General features: G+C 38.3%; 2 protein-coding genes across 3 annotated transcripts in view; one reads left to right on the plus strand and one right to left on the minus strand.

Annotated features, from left to right (window-relative positions):
• Positions 1-3,559: 3,559 nt before the first annotated feature.
• Positions 3,560-21,755, plus strand: part of gapvd1 (GTPase activating protein and VPS9 domains 1) — a 748,782-nt gene continuing 730,586 nt past the window's right edge. The window contains exon 1 of the mRNA XM_028456955.1: positions 3,560-3,722. The gene's annotated coding sequence lies outside the window, so the exon portion shown is untranslated. The remainder of the gene's footprint in view (positions 3,723-21,755) is intronic.
• LOC114469440 (transient receptor potential cation channel subfamily M member 6-like) lies at positions 4,956-21,704 on the minus strand. 2 transcript variants are annotated; one of them, XM_028456962.1, is made up of 26 exons: positions 21,584-21,704; positions 21,400-21,479; positions 21,165-21,203; positions 16,164-16,353; positions 15,726-15,939; positions 15,506-15,630; positions 15,250-15,421; positions 14,983-15,157; positions 14,739-14,862; positions 14,591-14,663; positions 14,156-14,256; positions 13,922-14,056; positions 12,878-12,931; positions 12,590-12,724; positions 12,375-12,500; positions 11,719-11,990; positions 11,285-11,513; positions 10,926-11,078; positions 10,690-10,836; positions 10,476-10,604; positions 8,052-8,303; positions 7,797-7,971; positions 7,304-7,418; positions 7,029-7,225; positions 6,815-6,947; positions 4,956-5,598 (listed from the first exon to the last, which is right to left on the minus strand). In XM_028456962.1, exons 1-26 carry the CDS (start codon positions 21,599-21,601, stop codon positions 5,412-5,414), a joined length of 3,750 nt encoding a protein of 1,249 aa, XP_028312763.1. In that variant the 5' UTR covers positions 21,602-21,704; the 3' UTR covers positions 4,956-5,411. The 2 variants fall into 2 exon arrangements, with proteins under 2 accessions (XP_028312763.1, XP_028312764.1); XM_028456963.1 differs by lacking the exons at positions 4,956-5,598; positions 6,815-6,947; positions 7,029-7,225; ... (10 more) ...; positions 12,878-12,931; positions 13,922-14,056 and having other exon boundaries at positions 14,157-14,305.

Below are 21,755 nucleotides of genomic sequence, written 5' to 3' on the forward strand. Positions count from 1 at the left end.
CATATATTGACGATGAAGTCATCAATAATTTCACCACCACCTGGCGAGTTTCAAAAGGAAGATCTTTATCTTCGAAAACGATGGCGAAGAGTTCAGTTCTTGTCCAATGAATTTTGGACTAGGTGGAGAAGGGAGTATTTACTGAATCTGCAACAACGGAGCAAATGGAATAAGGAAAGGAGAAATGCTAAAGTAAATGACATTGTCCTGTTGCAAGATGATGGCGCACCAAGAAACCAGTGGAAAGTGGCAAAAGTCGTTGAAGTCTTCCAAGGAGCTGACGGAAGAGTCAGAAAACTGAAACTTTTACTTAGTGACACAACACTAGACAGTAAAGGCAAACGCACCACTAAGCCAGTTTACCTAGAAAGGTCTGTACACAAAACAGTACTGATGCTTGAGGCTGATTAAGCAGGTCTTGTATGGGATTTGTCTTTGAAAGTGTATTTGTGTATTCACAATAATGGCTTACAAAGTTCTAATTGTAATGTGATTTTTCATTGTGAATCACACTTTGTGTGATGGTGGGAGTGTAAATGCAGCTATATTTTTTGTTGTTTTATTTTGAAATGCTAAACAGGAACTAGCACCTGCTAACTCTATAAGCTAGACACAGAGACTGAGGAGTAGCTGCAGCGCCATGACTGACTCCATGCTGCTGGAAGTTAATGTTTATAGGTTTGTGAATGCAGTTAAATAAGAAGTTCATGGTTAAAAGGTGATTTCTACTGTGAAGATTGCTGCTGGGGATGATTCTGCCATTGATTGAGGAGCAGGCTAAAGTGGTCAGTTTCTGCTCAGTGTTTTCATGTGTGTTAGCCATGATGCTACGAAATGCTAACTCTGTAAAGTAACTAATATCTATGGTTTTGTTTGTCTGAACTTAGTTCTACGGTGTTAATAAACATCAGTGAAGAACCTGGAGACTTGAATCCAATCAATGGGCGGCATAAAGTGTAACTCGGTGATTAAAGGGGATGACAGAGGTTTGGACTTTATTCTTTTGCAGTATCAACAATCTACAGATTAGTTTCAGCTCTCTGAGCCACATGCATGTTATCAGGTGGTAAAGTTGTGCACAAATTCACGATTGATTACCAGCTGTGATCTGATTTTACTTGCTCTAGTCCACCATCTAGCGGCTGACTTGTGTCAATGCACTTTGTATGGAAGGCACATAGATGTAAAAAAAAAATAGGAAGTCAAAGGCACATTTATTTGTGTCATTTACACATTGTTAACACAGGGGAACTAAATGTGTTTTACATGATTGAGAAAGTCAATATTTTGGAAAAAGTTTATAATATTACAACAGACAGCATTAAAAAGGACAGTAGTAATCCCCTCCATCCTACAGGGAGCAGTGCAGCACTAAATCAAATCAGCAGCAGAGTGTTTCAGGTGTGTAATTTATATTTTGTTTTTATGGTAAAAAAAAAAAAAAAGCCTAAAAGTGCCAGTTTTTACACATAAATTGCCTCGGGTCGGTTAGTTAGATGTGATTGTTAAAGCTGAAGGCATTGAACAAATAGTAAAGTCAGGTTAATTTAAACACTTCAAAAAAAATACATTTTTAAGTTAAAGTAGCATCAAAAAACTCATATCTTGCACAAAACTATCACAAACTACACTAAGAGAAAAGCAAAAATGTCAATTAAAAGACATAAAACGGCCACAATGTATTTTGCACGTAAAATAAAAAGTTGCACTAAAAGAAAAGTGTTAAATGAAATATATATTAAATATATTACTTATTTGAAAAAAAAAAAAAAAATCCTAGAAAAACAAATCTCAAAATACATTAGCTCAAACAAACTGGTAGAGTACATAAAGAATTGAAACACAAAAACCCTGATGCATCATGGCATAAAATCCCTCTGATGAACCTTGTATTCTGTACTTTCTACTTGATCATTATAGGAAACTATGTGGACTAAACAGGACCTACTGTATCTGGTCCTGGAGGGCTGCAGTCCTGCACATTCAAAGCAAGTCAAATGAAAATGTTAAAATAAGCAGCCTGTTTTCACTCATTAGCACGTCCCTGCTGTCAGCTAACTGAGATAGATTAGTGTTAAAGTCAAACCAACCAATCACATGAAAGGTCTTTAGATGCTCGCTCTAAAGCTGAATAATAAAACTGCTACTAATCTGTATAAGAAATGTCTTTGGAGTTGTATACATCAACTTTTAGACTCAAACACACAATCTCACTTTATAATGTGGGCGTCACCATTTTGGAGGTTTCAGCCAATCAGCGTTCACGTATCATGTTGTCATCACGTCAGGCTAACTCTTCCGTTGTATTGCCTCTATTATAGAAAGTTTTACATTTTAGTGCTTTGATCTTCATGAAATATTTAAAAATATATTTTATTGATAGTATATCTGCTTCATTGTTTATTTCCCACATTACAGTATAACGTCCACAATAATCATATAAACAAAACTACTAGACACTGCAAGGCTAAAATATTGATACATTTCACTGAAACTTTCTTTAATGTCCTGAATATTTACATGGACAGAAAGTCAACAAATTGCACAAAATTGCTTTAAACAAATACACTGTAAATGAATAGTATTTTATTGTTTTGTATTTCTATTATTATATTATTTGTATTATTCAATATCTATAGAATAATAAAGACCAATAAGTCAGTTCAACATAATAAAAATCAGTTAAACACCATTTTTATTGATTTTTTGTGAGAAGAGAGCAGGAAAAGGAGAGAGAGAGAGAGAGAGAGAGAGAGAGAGAGAGAGAGAGAGAGAGAGAGAGAGAGAGAGAGAGAGAGAGAGAGAGAGAGAGAGAGAGAGAGAGAGAGAGAGAGAGAGAGAGAGAGAGAGAGAGAGGGGCAGATATTCCTTGCTTTATAGAAGAAGATCGATAGATAGATAGATGATACCGTATGTACAATATATGATAATTATTATTATTAATAATAATAATAATAATATTTTTATTATTGCTCTGTGACTGACATCCTAAAACCCATACCCATAAAACAAGGGTAAATGAATAAATAAATCCATCGGCCCAGCACAGCATAGATCAACCAAAAAAAAAAAGCCAGAACCACAATCCAATATGTGTTGCAGAAGTAAGTGGGTGTGGAGGATTGACACCTGATGACGCCCATTCATTTGAAAATATTCTTGACATGTCATAACTTCGTATAAATAGATCTGAAATTACATTTTGGGTAAAAATGAAATGAAAGCTTAATTAATAAAGTATTTACAAAAAACAAAAACAAACAAAAAACACCAAAAGAGACTTGCACAGAGAGAGATATTATCATATATATTGTCTATCCTATATTAAAATATGAGTCGACTTTAGATGTGGAAAAACTTTTGTCAAATACTGTATTGTACATGTTTTGATATTATTATGTGCTGATGTTACATAACCCATGTGTGAGAAGTAATTTTACATCGGTAACCCGCTAAGCCTAAATCCAGTTTTTACGGCTGGTTTTGCACAAATGAAACAAATCGTGTGGCTTTATGTTTGCGCTTCCTTTAACGTCTTTGTCTTTGTGTGCGTATGCGCGCTGCGCAGGTCTCCTCGTGATGACAGCAAATGACAGCCTGCTGCAGTAGCTAGCGTCGGACAGCTAACAACCAACATATCAATCTCACCGGGAAACCAGAAATCTCATGACCGTCTGCTATTGAAGGAGTGTCCAACAACCAGTATAGGTTGAACGCGTTTGGTAAGCGAGCTAATTCTCGTTAGCATAGATTGTGGATTTTGATTGGCCACTCGAAGGGCTTGGAAGCTGAAGCTAAGCTAACGTAGCTAACCAACAGCTAGCTGAATGTTAGCAGACGCTAGCGGTCTTTAACTTAGTCCTACATCACACATTGCGTTTATAAATGGAGCTGCCATTATACATGCTGGTGTACTTATCTTTGTAGCTCTTAACCATCAGGGCACGCAGTATAAGACATGTCTTCCGTAGTGGGATTTTGTGACATTTCTGGAGACCTTGCAGACAAATAAAACTCACTTTGATATGTTGATTTATGGACATTGATAAATAATGAGATTTCATTCTGTAGATGCTCCTTTCCAATATTTGAATTTTTGTCCTCTATATTTCAGACAATTTTCTTTGACTTTATACCTGACATGTCTCTTCCACACCCACTCCTCTCATGAGAAAACATTTGTGCTTTTGTATAGTAACCTACATTAATTGTTAGGCAGTGAGACGCAAATTGGTTAGGCGATAAAATCCGAAATAAAAGACGGATTAAGAAGATTTGGAATAATGGAGAGATAATGGCTCTATTGGACAAAAAAATGTTGTTTATGTAGTTCCAAGCCAAGGAGGACTTGCTGCGACTTGCTGTGAAAATCTATTGATAGCAGAAGGTAAATACATCACCATGTGTTACTCATTTAACCTGCAATCTGTATAGAATTCAATACATTTCAATTCACATACGCTTTTGAATTTTATTTCTGCTCTGGATTATTTTGTTTATTATATATAGTTTTATTCAAAGCCTATATATTGATTGAAACATCTTTTTGACTTCTATTATCAGAAATTCTGTAACTTCTGCCACAATATTCCAACAATTACATTATTTTTATGTGGGATATTTATTGTTAACCGACAATTTTTCTTGCCGACTATACTGATTTTTCCTTACAGACGTGTCTACTAGTCTTTAAACTTTTTTTTTTTTTTTTCTAACCAGGCCAATCCAAGCACAGGATATTCTACAAGGAGAAAACATTGTTGTTAATATTGAGTGCATTTAATAACATTTGAAAACATCCTCAGCATACCAAGTTATTAGTTAATACTACTGAGAGATGTGCACAATATGAGACGCACGAGCAGCTGAACATTAATTTATCTCTTCAGTGAAGAATGAAATGACAGAAATCACTCTGAAAACAAACCAATGGACACTGGAATCAATGTGTGGCATTTCCAATTATTTAGTTTAAAGCACTTAAGAACAAGTATTTGGACAGTAAACAGCCCAACAGGCAAAGCAGGTGGTAGCAACATGAAATATAAATATCAAACTATAAACACTATGCAAAAATCAACAAAATAAACCTTATTTAAATTATTAAAGAGTCTTCGGAAATACGGTTATCAGACGGGAGTATAGCATTCCCGGAGAGCTCTGAAAACACGTCCGCACTCTCCCTTGGCTCAGGAAGAACTTCCTCCCTTGCTTTCTTTCTCTTCCCCATGCCACTCCTGAGATCCCTGTCGACATGCAGCTTGGATGCAGGCCTTCAGCAGAGAAGGCGGGGTACTTCTACACGATTTTGCCATTAGTCGCGGCATATTAACAACATCGAAATCTGCTCCGCTTCCATGTTGGAGGCTCCAGCTGTGAGGGTGGACATGCTTCGATGCTGCGTTGAGGCGTCACTGAGCCAGATGAGCCTCCTCCAGATGCAGACTGTCAGAGGCAGAGAGCATAGTGAGAATGTCCACAGCCTGCGCTGAAAGGTCCTGCAACTGGCCGAACTGATAATCCAACTTAGACAGACTGTCCTGAATAAGGTGGACTTTCTCTGACACCTCCTCCACTGTTGTGTACATTTCTTCAACTCTAGAGGATCAAAAACAATATATACTTTAAAAGCATACACAAGTTTATAGACGATGCATTGCAAAAGTGGACAAGATAATTGTAATCCAATCAAGTCAATTACTTTACATAGTTTTACATACATACATAGTTTTATACATAAGGCTGAAATTATGCCGTCATCAATGGCACTCAATGAGTATATGCTGTCTATAGACGTCAGTTGGTTTAGTAACGTTTAGTGCCGTTGACGTCTATAGACGTCAATTGTGTTTTTCGGCTGGGGTTGCTAGGAGACAGTGTGACGAAGCTCTCTGGTGAATATCTAACTTGGACAATGATGTAGTGACCAACTGGTGACATGTAGGTGGCAGCAGCGCACCTTTGGATGAGAGATCACCCATTATGAGCAGAGCTCAGAGTGAGAGGAAGAGAGTTTGCAAGACAGTGTGGAACCTCAGTGGAATATTGAGAGTGTGGCGATGGTGAGATAGAATGATAAAAAAAAAAAAACGGGGCAAGCGGTGACACTCGTCATGTAGGGGAGGAGGAGGAAGTTGCATGTGTGGAGAATGATGGAGGGAGAGGCTTGGAAAAATTAAAAAAATTGTCAAAATGCTCTAAAATGGCTGGCACTGAGAGGGTAGAAATTTTGAAAATAGCTGGCACTGAATTAGTGCCTTGAATAAGGTGTCTTGAAGGCTGTCATTAAGTGTTGTTTGCTAAATTATGACACCTTTGAAGCTATGTTGACATTTTTTGGGTTAGGTCGAGAGATCTAGTGGGGTTAGGGTTAGGTAAGGTAATGATTATTTCTCAATGAGACCCACCGGGGAGTTCTGAGCCTGTCCCAGTCAGATAGGGAATCAAAGGCAGGCACGGGACAACGCTTGTCATTCGTGTTCCTCTCTTCCTTGTGTCACTCATCAAAAACGTTTGTGATATTGTATCTGTATATATGTGACGTCAGTGTTGTGGTGTAGTAAGAATGAGACAAGAATCAGAAGTGGGGGTTGGGTGTACCTTCTCCATTCTGTGTCCGTATGGACCCCCTGGGTAGGGTTGGGGTTAGGGTAAAGAATGACACACAGTGACAGCCTTCATGACACCTTATTCATGCTAATGACAGGTGTTATGTCATATAAATGACAGCGTAATGTCAGCCTTCATGTATGAATCTTCAAGTAAATTGTAACCCAAAAATGAAAATACTGATTAAGTACAAAACCAATCCAACCTCTCTGCAATGGTTTTGATCCTGTTCATCTGATTGCTGTGGAGACATTCACTCTTCTCATAGTAGTAGACCTGAACACATTTCTCCTCAAACTCATGAAGCTTCTTCCGGTCCTGGTGGCCAAGATACAGCTCTGATGAAGACAAAAGCGAGACAATACCACAGATAAATGTATTTGTAAGATGAAAATCACTGAACACACTGTAGTACTTACTAAGTCCTGAGCCTTTTTCTTCAGTCTCAGGGTCACCTCTAAACTTCCTGTAAATGCCTTTCACTCCTAAAGCTACATGACTGAGAATGATCAGAGGCGGTGGGAGCCATGGCCTGTCCTGGTACGTCATGATATATCTGTACCGGTTATACTTCCATACTTTGCTAGATATTGATTCCATGTCAAAATAAACATTGCTGTTGAGAAGAAGAAAACTTAAATTTAATAATTTCTTCTTACGTCAACCTTAACAAATTTTGCAGAAAGACACCTACTTAAAAAAAGCAATGAGAATGTTGACCATGATAATATACTGGAAAAACATATAAACCGCCTGGAGGAATGGCGCGAGGAATGAAGCAGGAGGGCATGGCTGACCGTCATCACATGCTGTGGAGACACACATGCACATACACAACAACAAATCAAATACTGAACTGATTGAAAAGAAAACTTTTTGCACAAAAAAAGCATGCAGTTCCAAAGAAGGCTGGATCGTGAGCAACCTTTTACAATCAAGTGTACTGAAATAGGGAGGGACAAAAAACATGCTGGAGAGGGATACTGCAGAACTAGCTATGAGCACTCCTGTTCTGAATCATCTAGGAGCAGACATGGGATTAACATGTAAATTATGTGACTATTTTGACGACCCTCTACAATTTTCTTCTTAGATCTTATGGATAAGGATGAACTTTACTGCTTTGATTAAATATAAACAAGGGGATAAAATGCTACTTAGCGAGGATTTCAAAATAAATAACTGACGATTTATCTCTGTTGCGTAGACCTCGCCATAAATCATCCAGTAGGGCTGGAAGACAATATCTCGAGCTAGACTCCAAGATGGATCTTCATCTGGTGACAGGATGGCTTTCCTGGACACCCCAAAGCTCAGCAGCACGATCGCCATCATCACCACAATGAAGAACATGTTACTTATCTGATGAGAAGAGAAAAAAAGTGAGTTAAACTCCTCTATTGTAGTTCTCTAAATATCCAAAAAGGTACATTTTAACTCACCATCTTCATGATCATGGTGACATAAGGGCCAGAGTACTGATTAACAGCCAATAGATCCACCACCCTGACAAACCAGAAGATGATGTCCAGGCTGTAAGCAATGTGCCCTGCTGTGCGGTAGGGATCACTGCACCAGCGTAATGTCAGTCCAGCCAGGAAAAGGAGGATGGCGATAAAATCCGAGAGGTTCCAGTATTCGGCGAACCAAACCTTTAGCTTCTGGCTCAGCTTTCTTGGCTCAGACATCAATACCTAATTGAGAGTTATATTATTAAGTCAAATATACAGTCAAGCTCACAGTTATTTATACCCTAGTTAATTTGGGGGATTTCTTTTATTTATTTTTGTGATGAAAATAATGCATTTTGTCAAGAGGCAGAAACATACACACTAAAAGAAATGTGATCTTCAGATGTACGGAATTTCATTTAACTCAATTTATACCCAAGGTTTACTCAGTTCAGGACTGACTAAACCATTCTCGGACACCGACACTATTGTCTTTTAACTATTTCTTCACTGCCTTGATGTTATGTGTCAGATCTTTGTCCTGTTGTCATTACCAGCTGTGGTGAATCAGCTGATTCCTTCACGTATTAATCAAAGATCATGATTCTTTGGACCTTGACAAGATCCTGTGTGCCGCAGGAAGAGAAGCATCCACATACACAATAATTAACTATACAGTAAATACCACAGCCATGCTTGACGGTGGCCGGCGGGTACAGTTTTTAAGCTTGTATGCTTCTACGATTTTTTTCCTCCAAACCATTGCTCCGGAAGAAACGTTTGGAGGCTCACATGTACTTTACTGAAATACATCTGAAGCAAGACACTCAGATGGACTGATCAATGGTTCGCGGCTCAACTAGTCTGGAGCACTTGGATGGCTCCTGGCTCAACTAGTCTGGAACACTTGGATGGACTGATCAATGGTTCACGGCTCAACTAGTCTGGAGCGCTCGGATTGGACTGATCGATGGTTTGCGGCTGAGCTAGTCTGGGACAATCGGATGGACTGATCAATGGTTCAAGGCTCAACTAGTCTGGGACACTCAAATGGTCTATCCTTCTATACTATATATTTTGGTAAAATGTGTCTGATTAAATTAAGTTCAAGTTGATTCACTACATGGATGCGTCTGGAGGAAAAAAAGAAAATTTTACGAGCAGAAAAACACAGTTCCCCACTTTCAGGCATGGTGGTGGTAACATAATTCTCCTCCAGTGGCACAGGGGACCTTGTCAAGGTCCAAGGAATCATGATCCTTGATTAAAACTTAAAGGGGCAGTATTGTGAAAAAAATCACTTTTTAATGGTTTTGATATACATCCCTTTAGCCTCATTCAGAGGGCCAAAGTTGATATTGTTCTGTTTCCTCCCTCCCTTGTTATTGCACGTTTTGTAAAATGACAGCTCCAAACGGGCGAGTTGGATTTTTCTTGCCAATATATATTATACTTTCTTGTCATATATGTAAAACTACAAACACAAAATGTGTTCGCTGCATATTACCCTTCCCTTAGGAGCAGTGGGCAGCGACGGTGTAATGCCCGGGAGCAGTTACACTCAATTCCATTTTTAGTAACCGTTATACCGTCTCGTATCGCTTTTGAAATGATCTGACATGTGTGTGACCCAATGCAACACAGCAGTTGGATAAACACACACCGTGGATCAGCGTTTGTCTGAATCACAATCACAATTGCCGCTTAAATAGCCATGTGTTTTACTGTAATGTGCATTTTTTTTGGCTGAAAACTATAACAAGAGTGTGTGCATAGCAAAAGAAAATTGTTATAGTGATCAGCTGTTGTGTAGAGTAAGCGTCTACAGACACGCCCACTCATGCATTTGCATGAAGGCCCCAAAACAGCCCGTTTATGAAAGCGTCATTAAACTGACTTTTCAGAGGGCTAAAACTCTGGAAAACAGGCAAGTTTGGGAAAATAAACCTCAAATACTATGTTTTTGGGGTTCTTAGAACAAATGGAGATTAGTGAAAAATAGCATAATACTGGACCTTTAAAGGAATCCACTAAGAAACTCCCGTTGAGACCACAAATGGAAGCACTAACTGGAAAAAGATCCCAAACATGGGGCAAGGCCACAAAGAAATGTTCAAAGACAATGATATTAACGTCCTTGAATGGTTTAGTCAGAGTCCTGATAAGAATCTGATCAAGAACATGGGGCAAGACATTAAGACCAGAGATGGTTAGGAAAACGACCAGGACACCGACCAAACTGATCCAGTTACCGGCTTACGTTGAGGAAGAGTGGGCAATGTCCCACAGGAGAAATGCAGGAAGCTTATGGATACAAGGAAGAATCATCTAGAAGCTTAAAAAATGGCTATGCTTTTGACCTTTAAATAATGACACTGGACTGAGTAAACCTGAGTGTTGTGTATATATTCCTACCTCTCTGGTTTTCTCTACTGCAGTAGATAAGATGTATACTATGACCAGCCACTCCTGTACATTTGGGTAATCCTCCATCTTCACCAGGACTACATAGGAGAATAAGATCAAAAAGGCCAAGTAGGATATCTGTAGTTTATGAAAAGAGGATATTCAATTAAACACTGAGCAACAAATACATCATCACCTGTAGAGAGGTCACTGTTTTCCTTACTGTGTGAAACCAGAACTTGACAACAGGAGCTGTGTAGAAGTCATACAGTTTTGTAATCCAGGACAAACACCGCACAGTTATAGACGACACAGTCTCGACCTTAGGATCCAGACTCTTGCCATTGATAGAGAAGCCTTTTTCTGCATCCTAACAGTGAGATGGGAGAGAAAGTCATATGTCAAGATGAATAAATTCCCAAAAAAAAAAAAATACTTTGTTTACGGATGCTTTTTTACTGTGTGATCTGTTCCTGGGGTATGTTGGGCTGTCTTAACAGAGTCAGATGCAAACAACATTGTCTCATGGTTTTGTGGTACATGGCACATCTCTGCTTTGCTTTTAAACTCCAGAAGAAGAATTGCAGGCGGCAGAAGGAGGCTCAGGATTATCTAAAAAATATGTGTTGAAGAAGTGTTAGTGTTAATTAAGGAATCCTGAAAATTAAGACTTTCACAGAAGGTTTTGGTTTCTGATAGATTTGCAGTTATCTCAGTTAAGTGCTAATTGTGCTGAGGTAACAAGCAATTCTGCAAGAATAGTTTCCAAACTTAGAAATCAGATCAGTTATCTATATAGTTTCTATATAGATAGTTACTTTGAGAAATGAGTTCTTTCTCATGTTGAGGGTACCAGTCCATAGGTCTGTGAGGAGTGTCTGGGTGCTGGAGTGTGACACAAATGGGATGTGAGATGCGGAGACAGCCATCTGCAGACAGGTGAAGTGGCTCCATGCCTCCATCTCAGTAGTCAACAGCTTCATGGCCATTTGCTTATTTTGTTGAAAGGCGCAGTCCAACATGTCAACAGCCAGCTGGCCAAAGTCACTAAGAATGAGAACAGATATCGAATGAAAACACAAACAAACATGTCTAGAAAAGAAATATTTCTGAGGAAAATTTGCAAACTTGAACACACCCAAAAACATTTTGCTACAGTTCTGGTGCAAACTTTGGCTTCTGTAGCTTTTCACCTCCTACAGTTCGGGCATTAGCTATAAAACCTATATGTTATACACCAATTTATGCTCACAGAGAATATGTCTTGAACCGTTCAGTCATGTCATCGTCCATGCTGCTCTGCCGGGCCTCAAAGGCCATGGATCGGTAAAGTTTACAGGCTACTATGGCGCGGGCCAGAGCTTCCTCGGCGTGTTGCCACAGAAACAATGCCATTTGCTGCCGCTGCTGAAGCACTGCCCACACAAACAAGTCGTTGAAGTTAAACGGAACCAGGCATGACAGATCCGTTAGGCCTGGACTCAAAGCTACATCTTGACTGCTGCTTGAAGATTCCTGTTGCTCCTGAAAGTAAAAGAAAAGGCGTGATACACCATGCGTGTGATCACTTAAAAATGTTTTTGAAGGCCACACTTCTAATGAATCAGGCATTTTAAATAAAGTCTAAATTGATGTACATGATGATATCATGATATGAAGTATAAGCATCAAAACAAAAAAATATTTCTAGTCTTTGGCTTGTAAGTTGCTCCTTCTAATGAGCATGCCTGTAGAAAGCCCACGTCTGTCGGTGTTCGCGTATGTGTTAGGACATCTTTCTCTCTCTTTGTGTTAGCCCAGCCATACACTTACACTCTGAATACACTACGACAGGCTTTAGCACCTGCAGCCCGTAGCAGGATAAGCAGACTTTGAAGATAGATGGGTGGATTGATGAGTTAAACCAACCCTGCGCTTGTAGGGATGAGATGTTCCAGAGAACTTCAGATCCTGCACACCTCTGTTTTTCTTGATGTTCATTCCAAGTCCTTGTTTATGTTTAGATGTAGAGGCAGCACAGTCCTTTCTGCCCTCCTTAAGAAAAGAAAGGCAGATTTGATTATGTGAGTAGGGAATCTAAAATTTTAGTACAGTCTTCATAAAAGCTTTATATCAGGGCTTACTTGGTCCTGCATGTGACTGTATGCAGCTCTGAAGTGTTTGCGTGTGTAGGTGCTGCGGTATGCTCCTCCAATAAGGTATTCAATAACAAGGCCAATGTCAATGATGGAAAGACGGTAACCTTGGGGAAGAGAAGTCTACAAACACACAACATTGTCAAATGTGTACACTAGTCATACGTAAAAACCGTGTTATTTAATAAGTATCAATCTTATTCCCGGGGTGGGTGGGTGGTAAAGCAGATACAATTATGAGCACAACTAGGTAAGGTGTGTTCTTCCTCATCCTACCTTTTTTGCATCTTCAACAAGGTGAAGGAGGAAGCACCGTGTCTGCCCCTGAACCTGTGGACAGAAATATTTCTTTTCTAGAACATAATGACACTATAAAACCACATACTTGTAATTACAGGAATGATTGTCTTACTGATATGTATTTCAACAAAAAAGTGATAATTTTTTTTAACATTCATTGAATGACATCTTGATATACATTGTACTTACTCATCAATGTGTACTTCGTCACATTAATTAAATTCAATTAAATTCAACTTTAATTGTATAGTGCAATTTACAACAAAGTCATCTCAATGCGCTTATCAAAATATAAAATTAATAATAAGAAAGAAAAAACCCAACAAGACCCACATGAACTAGCATTTAGTGACAGTGCGAAGTAAACACTCCCTTTTAACAGGAAGAAATCGCCAGCAGATAGAGGGTTCAATAGAGCTGTGGCTTTTGGTGAGCCTGGCTACAGTGTTGAATAGAAACTGAGGATTATTTTTGTTTTCCTCTATTAAAGTTGAGTAATAGAAGGTTCTAGCTTTGTGAAGTGCTTTTTTTTTACAAGTTAACAAACTCTTTCTTCAAGCAATATGAACTTCTACCATGTTTGAAGAGACCCACTTCCTGAATGATGAATAAGTAGACACTGTAATTCGCTATGGGTAAAAGAAAAATACAGGAAGGAGCATTGAGGATGGAAAGAAACTGTTAGCTTGACAAAAAGCATCTTTAAGGTATGTATAAAGAAGACTGTGAGAAATAACCAAGATGTAATGATAATGAAGACACAGTGAATCCCAATGGAAAATGCTGACATGCAGCATTAGATTTTGTGCTTGAAGATCAGCAAGCAAAATAAGTTGATTATCTTGTTTGTTCAGCAGAGGGAGATCTTAAACAAGCAAAGTTGAACAGCAACACAAACAGTGTCAGTGTGGGAAAACATTTACCAAAGCTAAAATCATCTTTATACAAACCATTATATTTTTAAACAAATTTTTGTTTACAGGGCTGTGGATTTAAATGAGATAGTATAGTAATATTAACCGAGTTATAGAGGTCTTCGAGGCGTTCTACAGTGAGGAAGCAGCTTATTGTCATGCCATTGTCGATCAGCATTTTGACAAAATTTACACGATCCATCACAAGGGCATCCAGCATGGCTTGCTCCAGTGAGCCCATCTGTATTCAGCAAATTGAATGAGTGAGATTAACAAATATTTCACTCAAAGATGATACACGTGAATGAAATCCATTGGAGATACTCCTATTTAATTTTACCTGCCAATGTTGCCCATTCCAAAGAACATCTTTCAGTGCAATGTCAGCCCTGTCCCAAGCCAGAGCCATACTTAGCTGCTCAGCAGGGCTTGCCTTGGTCCCTGTGTGTCATTTCAAATATTAAAATATGTATACACAAGGTAGTTTTACCTGATAAAAAAAAAAACTTAGATCAAGGGTTTAAAACAGAAGCATATATACTGTATGTCTTCATGCTTGAATGGATGTTCAATTGAGCAGGGAGACATCTGAAATTGGTTTTCTTCATAACTCAATGTTTTTAACATTTCTGAAAGTAAATATTTCATTTTACATCGATAAATACATTGACGGTGGCCAATTTTGTTGTTGACAATAAAACCTGAATTAGGTTTAATATGATACACAAACACTTTCATTCAGGAGAAGAACATGCACAATCACATGTGGAGGTACCTTTGAGTGTGGCCGTCAAAATGGCGGCATCGGGTGTTACCTGGTCTTCTGACTCTGAGTCAAAGATGGTTATCTGTCAAACAAAACTAATTGAGTGGCCTGAGATGTAAGTCACATATTACACATTTCAAAGAGATACTGTACTCACAGACCGTCTGTGCTCCATGCATTGCAATAGGAGAGCATACAGGTTGGTGGCCTCCGCCATATCTAACGCAAACACATCTCCAATCCTGGCCAAGAAATCCTCTTCAATATCAGTTTCCAATTGTCTAAAATTAGCACACATTGACATTTATCAAGTTGAAATCCAAAAATAAAGTCCATAACTCTGCAACCATGAAACCCTTTAAAGTTTTCTGTAATTTGTGATGCTCATTTGAATAAGTAACCTGTCGACAGAAGTGTGCTTGTGTAAGAAGGCCAGCAGGTCAGCAGCCCTGCCTGATCCTTCGAATACAAACACTGGCACAGGAGGAGCCCTGCTGACATAGTCCAACACTGTGGACACAATGGCCGGACCTCCCTCCACCACCACACACACAACAGGCACTCCCTGGTTTAGTCCTGCAAAGAAGGGAAAGGTGTAGAGTGCAAGGTTTGTTGAATTCAATCCTAGCATGTATTATGTACACACGCACACCAACATTCAAACTTACGAGGATGTATTTTCTGTAGCTGGATTTGTTTCTCCAGTTTCTGCCTGAGGCCATGCTGACAGCCATGTTTTCCCTGTGTGCCATCGTCCACCAGCAGAAAGTGGGAGTGAAAGCCACTCAGACAGGACCTCTTGCTGAAAGGGTTCCCGACTGGGTAGTAAGGCCTAAAGGCCTGCACAAGGATTACATGACATCAGCACAAGTTTAGAAATTAAGTCAGTTTTATAAGAAGAGTCGGTTTCCCTTTCCTACTGACATCTCTGCCTATGAGGTCTGTGTTATTATCGATCACTCCCCACGGTGTGATGCCAACAGTGTTTCTCTTCCTTAAGTCGTGGCTTCCAAATGTTTTCACGGCCTCGCCCACATACTTGGACACACCTGGAGAGTATGTAAAGAGCCACACACTGCTGCAAGTCACTGTGTGATTTAAGACATTATTTAAAAACATAAACCTCACGTGTGTGTTTGTTTACCTGTATTGATGCCATCTGATAGTATCCATGCCCCTGTGCTGAGAGCAGCTGTTATCAGACCTTTGCTGAAAGTCTGCTTGACTTTCGGGGAAAGGCTAAAGTTTTCTGAGCCTCCATGGATGGAAAGTAGCAGCTTTGGTCTCTCCATCTGCCATTCTCTCAACATCAACTGGAGCAACACTTCAGGTTTGGAGTCCACAGCCACACGCACATACTAGTAAAACACATGAGGTGATACACCCTTTGATTCCTCAGAACTGCACCGAATAAAAGCAACTCACATACGTGTTATCTAATGTGAAAATCTAAGCTTTGATCAATAAATAATTGTTTGATGGGTAAGCAAGTACTTTGTTTCTACATTCCACTTTGTATCTAAATGTTAGAATACAACAGAACAGTTCTTATTTGAAGCACAACAGCAAACTGATTACAGACCTTGGCCCGACATACACGCATGGCAGCATCTTGAAAATCTACCGTCCCGTAAGCATCAGTGGGACTGACACTGGTGTGGAGCTCGACAGACCAAGTCTCCTCTACATCCAGTTCAGCCACAGGTTGGAGGGATATTGGAGGATTGGAATCGTGCCAGAGGTGTTCCCCCATTAGTCGCCCACAGCAACATCTGGTCAGAATAAAGACATCTCTCTATTAAAGCAAGGAATCTCTGTGTGTCTGTGGGTGTGTATGTGTGTATGTCTGTGCCTCAAAAATATCGGGTGTTCAGAGACAGACAGAGCTCATACTTGCTACATAGCTGCAGCTTGGTTCAAACCTGTGCTACGTGGTATTTGTTTGTAATGAAATAGTCCATTTAATTAATAATTTCATAGAATTGTCAACCGCGAGCGAAGCAGAGCCACGAGAGTCACGTGTGCGCCCAGAGCCAATCACTGCACAGCTCTGCTCCAGTGTGTGCCAGAGCCAAACACAGTGGCAAGCTAGAGTCACGTGTGCGGCCAGAGCCAATCGCTGAAGAGCTTGAGTAGCTACATGAGCACGTCACACACAGCCAAGCAGACACGGACCACAGACACACGAGTGAGAGAGAGGAAGATACAACTTTTGAGCTCCTGTGGATTTCTCTTTTGAGGAAACATGCTTTTTGACTGTTCCTTATTTGTTGATTATGTTTCAAAACGTTTATTTTCATTTTATTTTGAAATCACCGCGGGTTACACTGGACGGAGGGTTAGACCAGAGAGGGGGAGGGCTGTCTGAGCAGCCACGCTCACTACTAGCAAAGCTCTCAAGTCTCACGCACTGGGTGTAAAACACACACATTTCAACCTGATGTGAGTCAGGGTTCCAAATACCCCAAGTGTGTGCATCTGTTATTTTGGAGTAAGTTAGTCATTTCAAAATGTTTATTTTAATTTTATTTCACTTCTGGATGGCTCGGCAACTAAAACCTATTCAGCATTTGACCTCAGGGTGTGAGGGGGTGCTAGCACACAATCTATATTTATTTCACTACACAGCTCCTCACCCGAGCAAGAGTCACGTGTGCGGCCAGAGCCAATCGCTGCGCACACAGCCAAGCAGGCGTGGACTGTAAACACACGAGTGAGAGAGAGGAAGATAGTTTTGACCGAAACACAGGAGCTCTCTGAATAGATCATTTGACACCGTTATTCACTGGCAAGCCTTTTGCAGACGGTTCAAAAGTAAAAAATTATTTTTGTTTTTTTAAAATAAGACAGCTGAATTGTACATATTACTTACTCACGCATGTAGTTTGGAGCTTTATGTTTTGTTTTGCGCAGTTTTGTTACTTTTCTGATTGGCGCTACAATCACTATGGAGTTTTGTTATCAGCGTCTCAAACATTTCATGGGAACACACACATACAAGGTATTTATTTATTTATAATAAAAATATACTAAATGAGTAAAATAAAAACAAAAAACTAAACAATATTTATACAAAAAGTACACAAAATGATCCCAGAATCACTATATAATGGCAACCAAAAACAGTTATACAAAAAATGCACAGAAAGACAACTGAAAGATTTAAAAAAAACACAAAATGACTCCAAAAAATATAAAAATGACTCAAAATACACAAAAGAAAATATTTATACAAAAAATACACAAAATGACAACAGAATCACACTACAACGGCAACAAAAAACTATAATTATATAAAAAATGCACAAAAACACAACAGAAAGATACGCAAATACACATAATGACTCCAAAAAACATAGATTACAGAAAAATACAGAAAACAAAAAAATATAAAATAAATATTAAAAAAAAAACAACAAACACATTTATCATGTTCATGTCCCATAGAATTAAACCAGGGAAATCGCACATGCTGTTTCATTTTGCACCCGCAAATAAAGCCCTTTATAACACTACAGAGTACAGAGTATGTACACCTCTTTGTACATCCAACCTTCAAACACATACCCATTTGGCCATAATTGACAACTCTATTTAAGCTTCCACATGAATACATACTTCCAACGGGCACTGCACTAGTTTAAGAAATACATGAAAAGAGTTGCTTTGCTGAAAACAAGAATATTTTTTTTTAACTTCATTTTAGGTAAACCATTTTTTCAGATTGCACTCAAATATATAAGCAGGGTGTTTTAAAGGAGTCTTGAATTGAATTAATTGGTCAGAAGCCACTGTGTCTGTCTCCTCCTACTACCTTCATTCTGTCATGACTAGTGGACAAGGAAGACAGATTAGTTTTCAAATGCAGGACTTGTAAATGCATGTTGATGAAATGTTTAATTAAAATTTGGTAAAAGTCCAACAAACCTATTTACACGACATCCAACAGTGTAACAACTGACTAACAAATAACAGGCAGCTAACAGACAGACTAGATGAGGCCACTACAGACAACAGAACACACCCTGTTATGCCCCCAAGTTTGGGAACCACTGCCCTAAAAAGACACAGAGGGTAATTAGCTAACTCAAACTTTGAGTTTCTTTTTACTGGTAAAATATTTTTCATATTTTCATACTAGTAATCTAAAATTGGCTACTAGTTGATAATTTTCAGTAACACTTTACTTGAAGTTTTATACATAAAGGCTGACATTACTCACATGACACCGACCTGTCACTGGCATGAATAAGGAGTCATGAATGCTGTTATTAAGTGTCATTTGTTACCCTAACCCCACTAGATCCCGCTACCTAACCCAAAAAATGCCAATATAGCTCCAAAGGTGTCATAATTTCGTGAATGACACTTAATGACAGCCTTCATGACACCTTATTCATGCTATCAACAGATAATGACAGCGTAATGTCTGCCTTATATATAAAACTTCAAGTAAAGTGTTCCTGTTCCTATTCTTTATGAGTAAGGTAATACCTAATAAATAACATTTACTAGTAAAACAACATTTTGTTCACTAGTTTTACTACTACACTCAAAATCTAACTAGTACTAGTAGATTGTTTTTGGTCTACTAGTAGTAGTAAAGCCATAAAATTTACTAGTCATACTATTAGACCTAAAGCAAATGAATTAGGGAGGGAATATAACCAAATACAACTAATTGTTGTGATATTTTCAAATGCCAATAGCAAGCCTGAATTTGCTTTTTCCCCAACCCCCTATAGCATATAACATTTAGTGACACACTTTGCATCACTAGTAGTACTAGTGACACTTTTTTACTTCACTAGTAAGCCAAAACTGAGTATATGTACTCCAAATTTGAGCACTAGTAGAGCATAACTATGCTGCTCGATATCACTGATATCAAATTTATGCTCAAACGGCTTTTTATAAGACTCTCCTTCTTTATCCCTATATCACTTAATGCTTTTAATTCAACCACATGAGTTTATTGTATATGTCGCCTCTTAAAGCTTCAAGCATCCTTCTTCAAATCATGCATAAGTAAGCTAATAACGCTGTTGAATTAAATGTTCCAAATGTATAGGGTCATCAACCCTATTTATACAAGTTTATCTATTAAAACTACTGCTGCCAATGGAGACTAAATATATTGCTTTCTTCTACACTAAATTATGTTTTAAAGGCACATTCAATGAAAGGCTCTTTGTTTAAAGGTTCTTAAAAATCTCTATAAGCTCATGATTTTTTTTTTTTTTTTTTTTTAAATGCAGTTTGTTAGTGAGCTCTTTTCAAAAACACCAATTATGGCGTCTTTGCAGTCCAGTGCTTTGTGTGTGCCGACACTTCTATTTGAATTGACATGAACAAAGATCATCTTTCACTCCATAGATGCATGGATGATCATCATCTAAGATTATGAGACAGTCCAAAATTAGAGCTCTCAGATAAATCAGTGGGAGTTTATCAGAGCATTTCCTGCAGATAAGGTCAAGGTAACGTTTTAGACTGCTACTGCAACTGTTTCTCCTCTTTTTTCCTCCCTTTGTCCTTGAATCTATTACATTCAACTGAAAAATCCACATTTATCTCATTGACACAAAGTATGTACTGTATAGTTGCATCATGTTTGGAAATAAAAATGTTTGATGAATAATATAAAAAAGAGTAGTGGAAAGTGGGATGAGTAGAGGTGTTTAAAGTAGGGATGTAACAATTCACTCAACTCCCGATACGATTCGCGTTTCTGGGTTCACGATACGATTTTCTCACGATTTATTTTACAAAAAGGGAATGTTGACAAATGACTGAAAAATATTCCTTTATTTTTTTGGGGAAAATACTATACTATTTTCCTTTTATTTTTCATTGTCAAAAGAATCCCTTGATAAACTATTCAAAATTATGCAATTTAAATAAAAATAAATCTTGAATGAAATAAAGGAATAATACAAATGAAGAAGAAACCTATTAATTTAAATTCTGGTTCTATAATAAACAATTCAAAACTGCGTAATAGTTCTTTTTCTTTTTAAAAGTGCAACTGAAAATGTATTTTGTGCCTTAACAATTGGACTTCTAAAAAACAAAAAAAAAAAAAAAAAAACAGTCATTTTACTGTATTTACGTCAGATATTTGCTTAGACCAGCAGAGGGCGCTGGTAACCCAGTGGTCGGTTGCCATGCAGTTATTCCACCAGTGAAGAAGAGAAGCTATGCTAGCAGACAGAGTTAATAAAAAAAACATGACTTTTACAGATATTCACGTAATATTACAGATATTCTTTCGGTGCTAAAGGAGTAAAGAATCATTTATGAGCATGTTTAACAGTAAATGGCGGCCAGAAAGAAAATAGTAGCAGATTCCGCCCGTCACGTCCGCTTCTGAAAGGATTAATATATAGCGCCCTCTGCTGTTTAAAAAAAGTACTGCGATTCAATTTTCAGAGCATCGATGTAAACCGTGGTACCTATGAATCAATTTTTAACTGCCTTACGATTAATCGTTACATCCCTAGTTTAAAGGTACTAAATTAGATCTATATAATATAATATAACATAATATAATATAATATACACAAAAAGTCATAATTTCTACCTTATTAAGCTTTGGCACACTTGACACAGTGGAACACATCTGAAAGAAACAGGAAAAAAATGCATTATCTAATTATCTGCACAATTTATAAACAGGGAAGCAAAAGCTGTCATGAAATGATCTCCTTCCTGTAAAACACGTAACAAAACAGCGATTTAATAACAGAATACACTTCGATTCTGACGTTTCCTTTTGGTCAAGCATCTTTAAACAGTTGAACGCTCGCTCAGTTTACCTGTGCAAGTTCTTAGAGGATGGAATAAACTTCACACATTCTCTCTTGGAAAAAGTTTCTTCAATCCAACATTTTCGGGGCTGTAATGAGATCAGAAAAAGCTTAGTATAATCTTAACTTCTGTTGAAGGTTCAATTGATATCGAAAGGAAAACCATTCCTAGAAAAAACAAACACTCGTTGACCTTCTTGGTAAAGCTCATCCTAATGTACGTTCCTTTCTCGTCATACTGGATCTGAACGCTTAAAAATCCACCGAGGTATATCTCCTTCAAGCGTTAAAAAAAACTCCGCACTCTTTTTCCTGGTCAGATTTAAAGGCAGGGTCGGTTACTTTCGAAACCTAGCTTAATTTTG

This window comes from Gouania willdenowi, chromosome 9, assembly GCF_900634775.1.
Source record: "Gouania willdenowi chromosome 9, fGouWil2.1, whole genome shotgun sequence".
Classification (NCBI taxonomy): domain Eukaryota; kingdom Metazoa; phylum Chordata; class Actinopteri; order Blenniiformes; family Gobiesocidae; genus Gouania; species Gouania willdenowi.

Excerpts from the sequence above, each read along its gene's own strand:
- LOC114469440 (XM_028456962.1), bottom strand. Across the intron at positions 12,932-13,921 it reads TCGAAGACCTCTATAACTCG|GTTCAGGGGCAGACACGGTG; the intron begins GTTAATATTACT and ends TTCTGTCCACAG. Across the intron at positions 11,079-11,284 it reads GAAAGAACTCATTTCTCAAA|ATAATCCTGAGCCTCCTTCT; the intron begins GTAACTATCTAT and ends CATATTTTTTAG.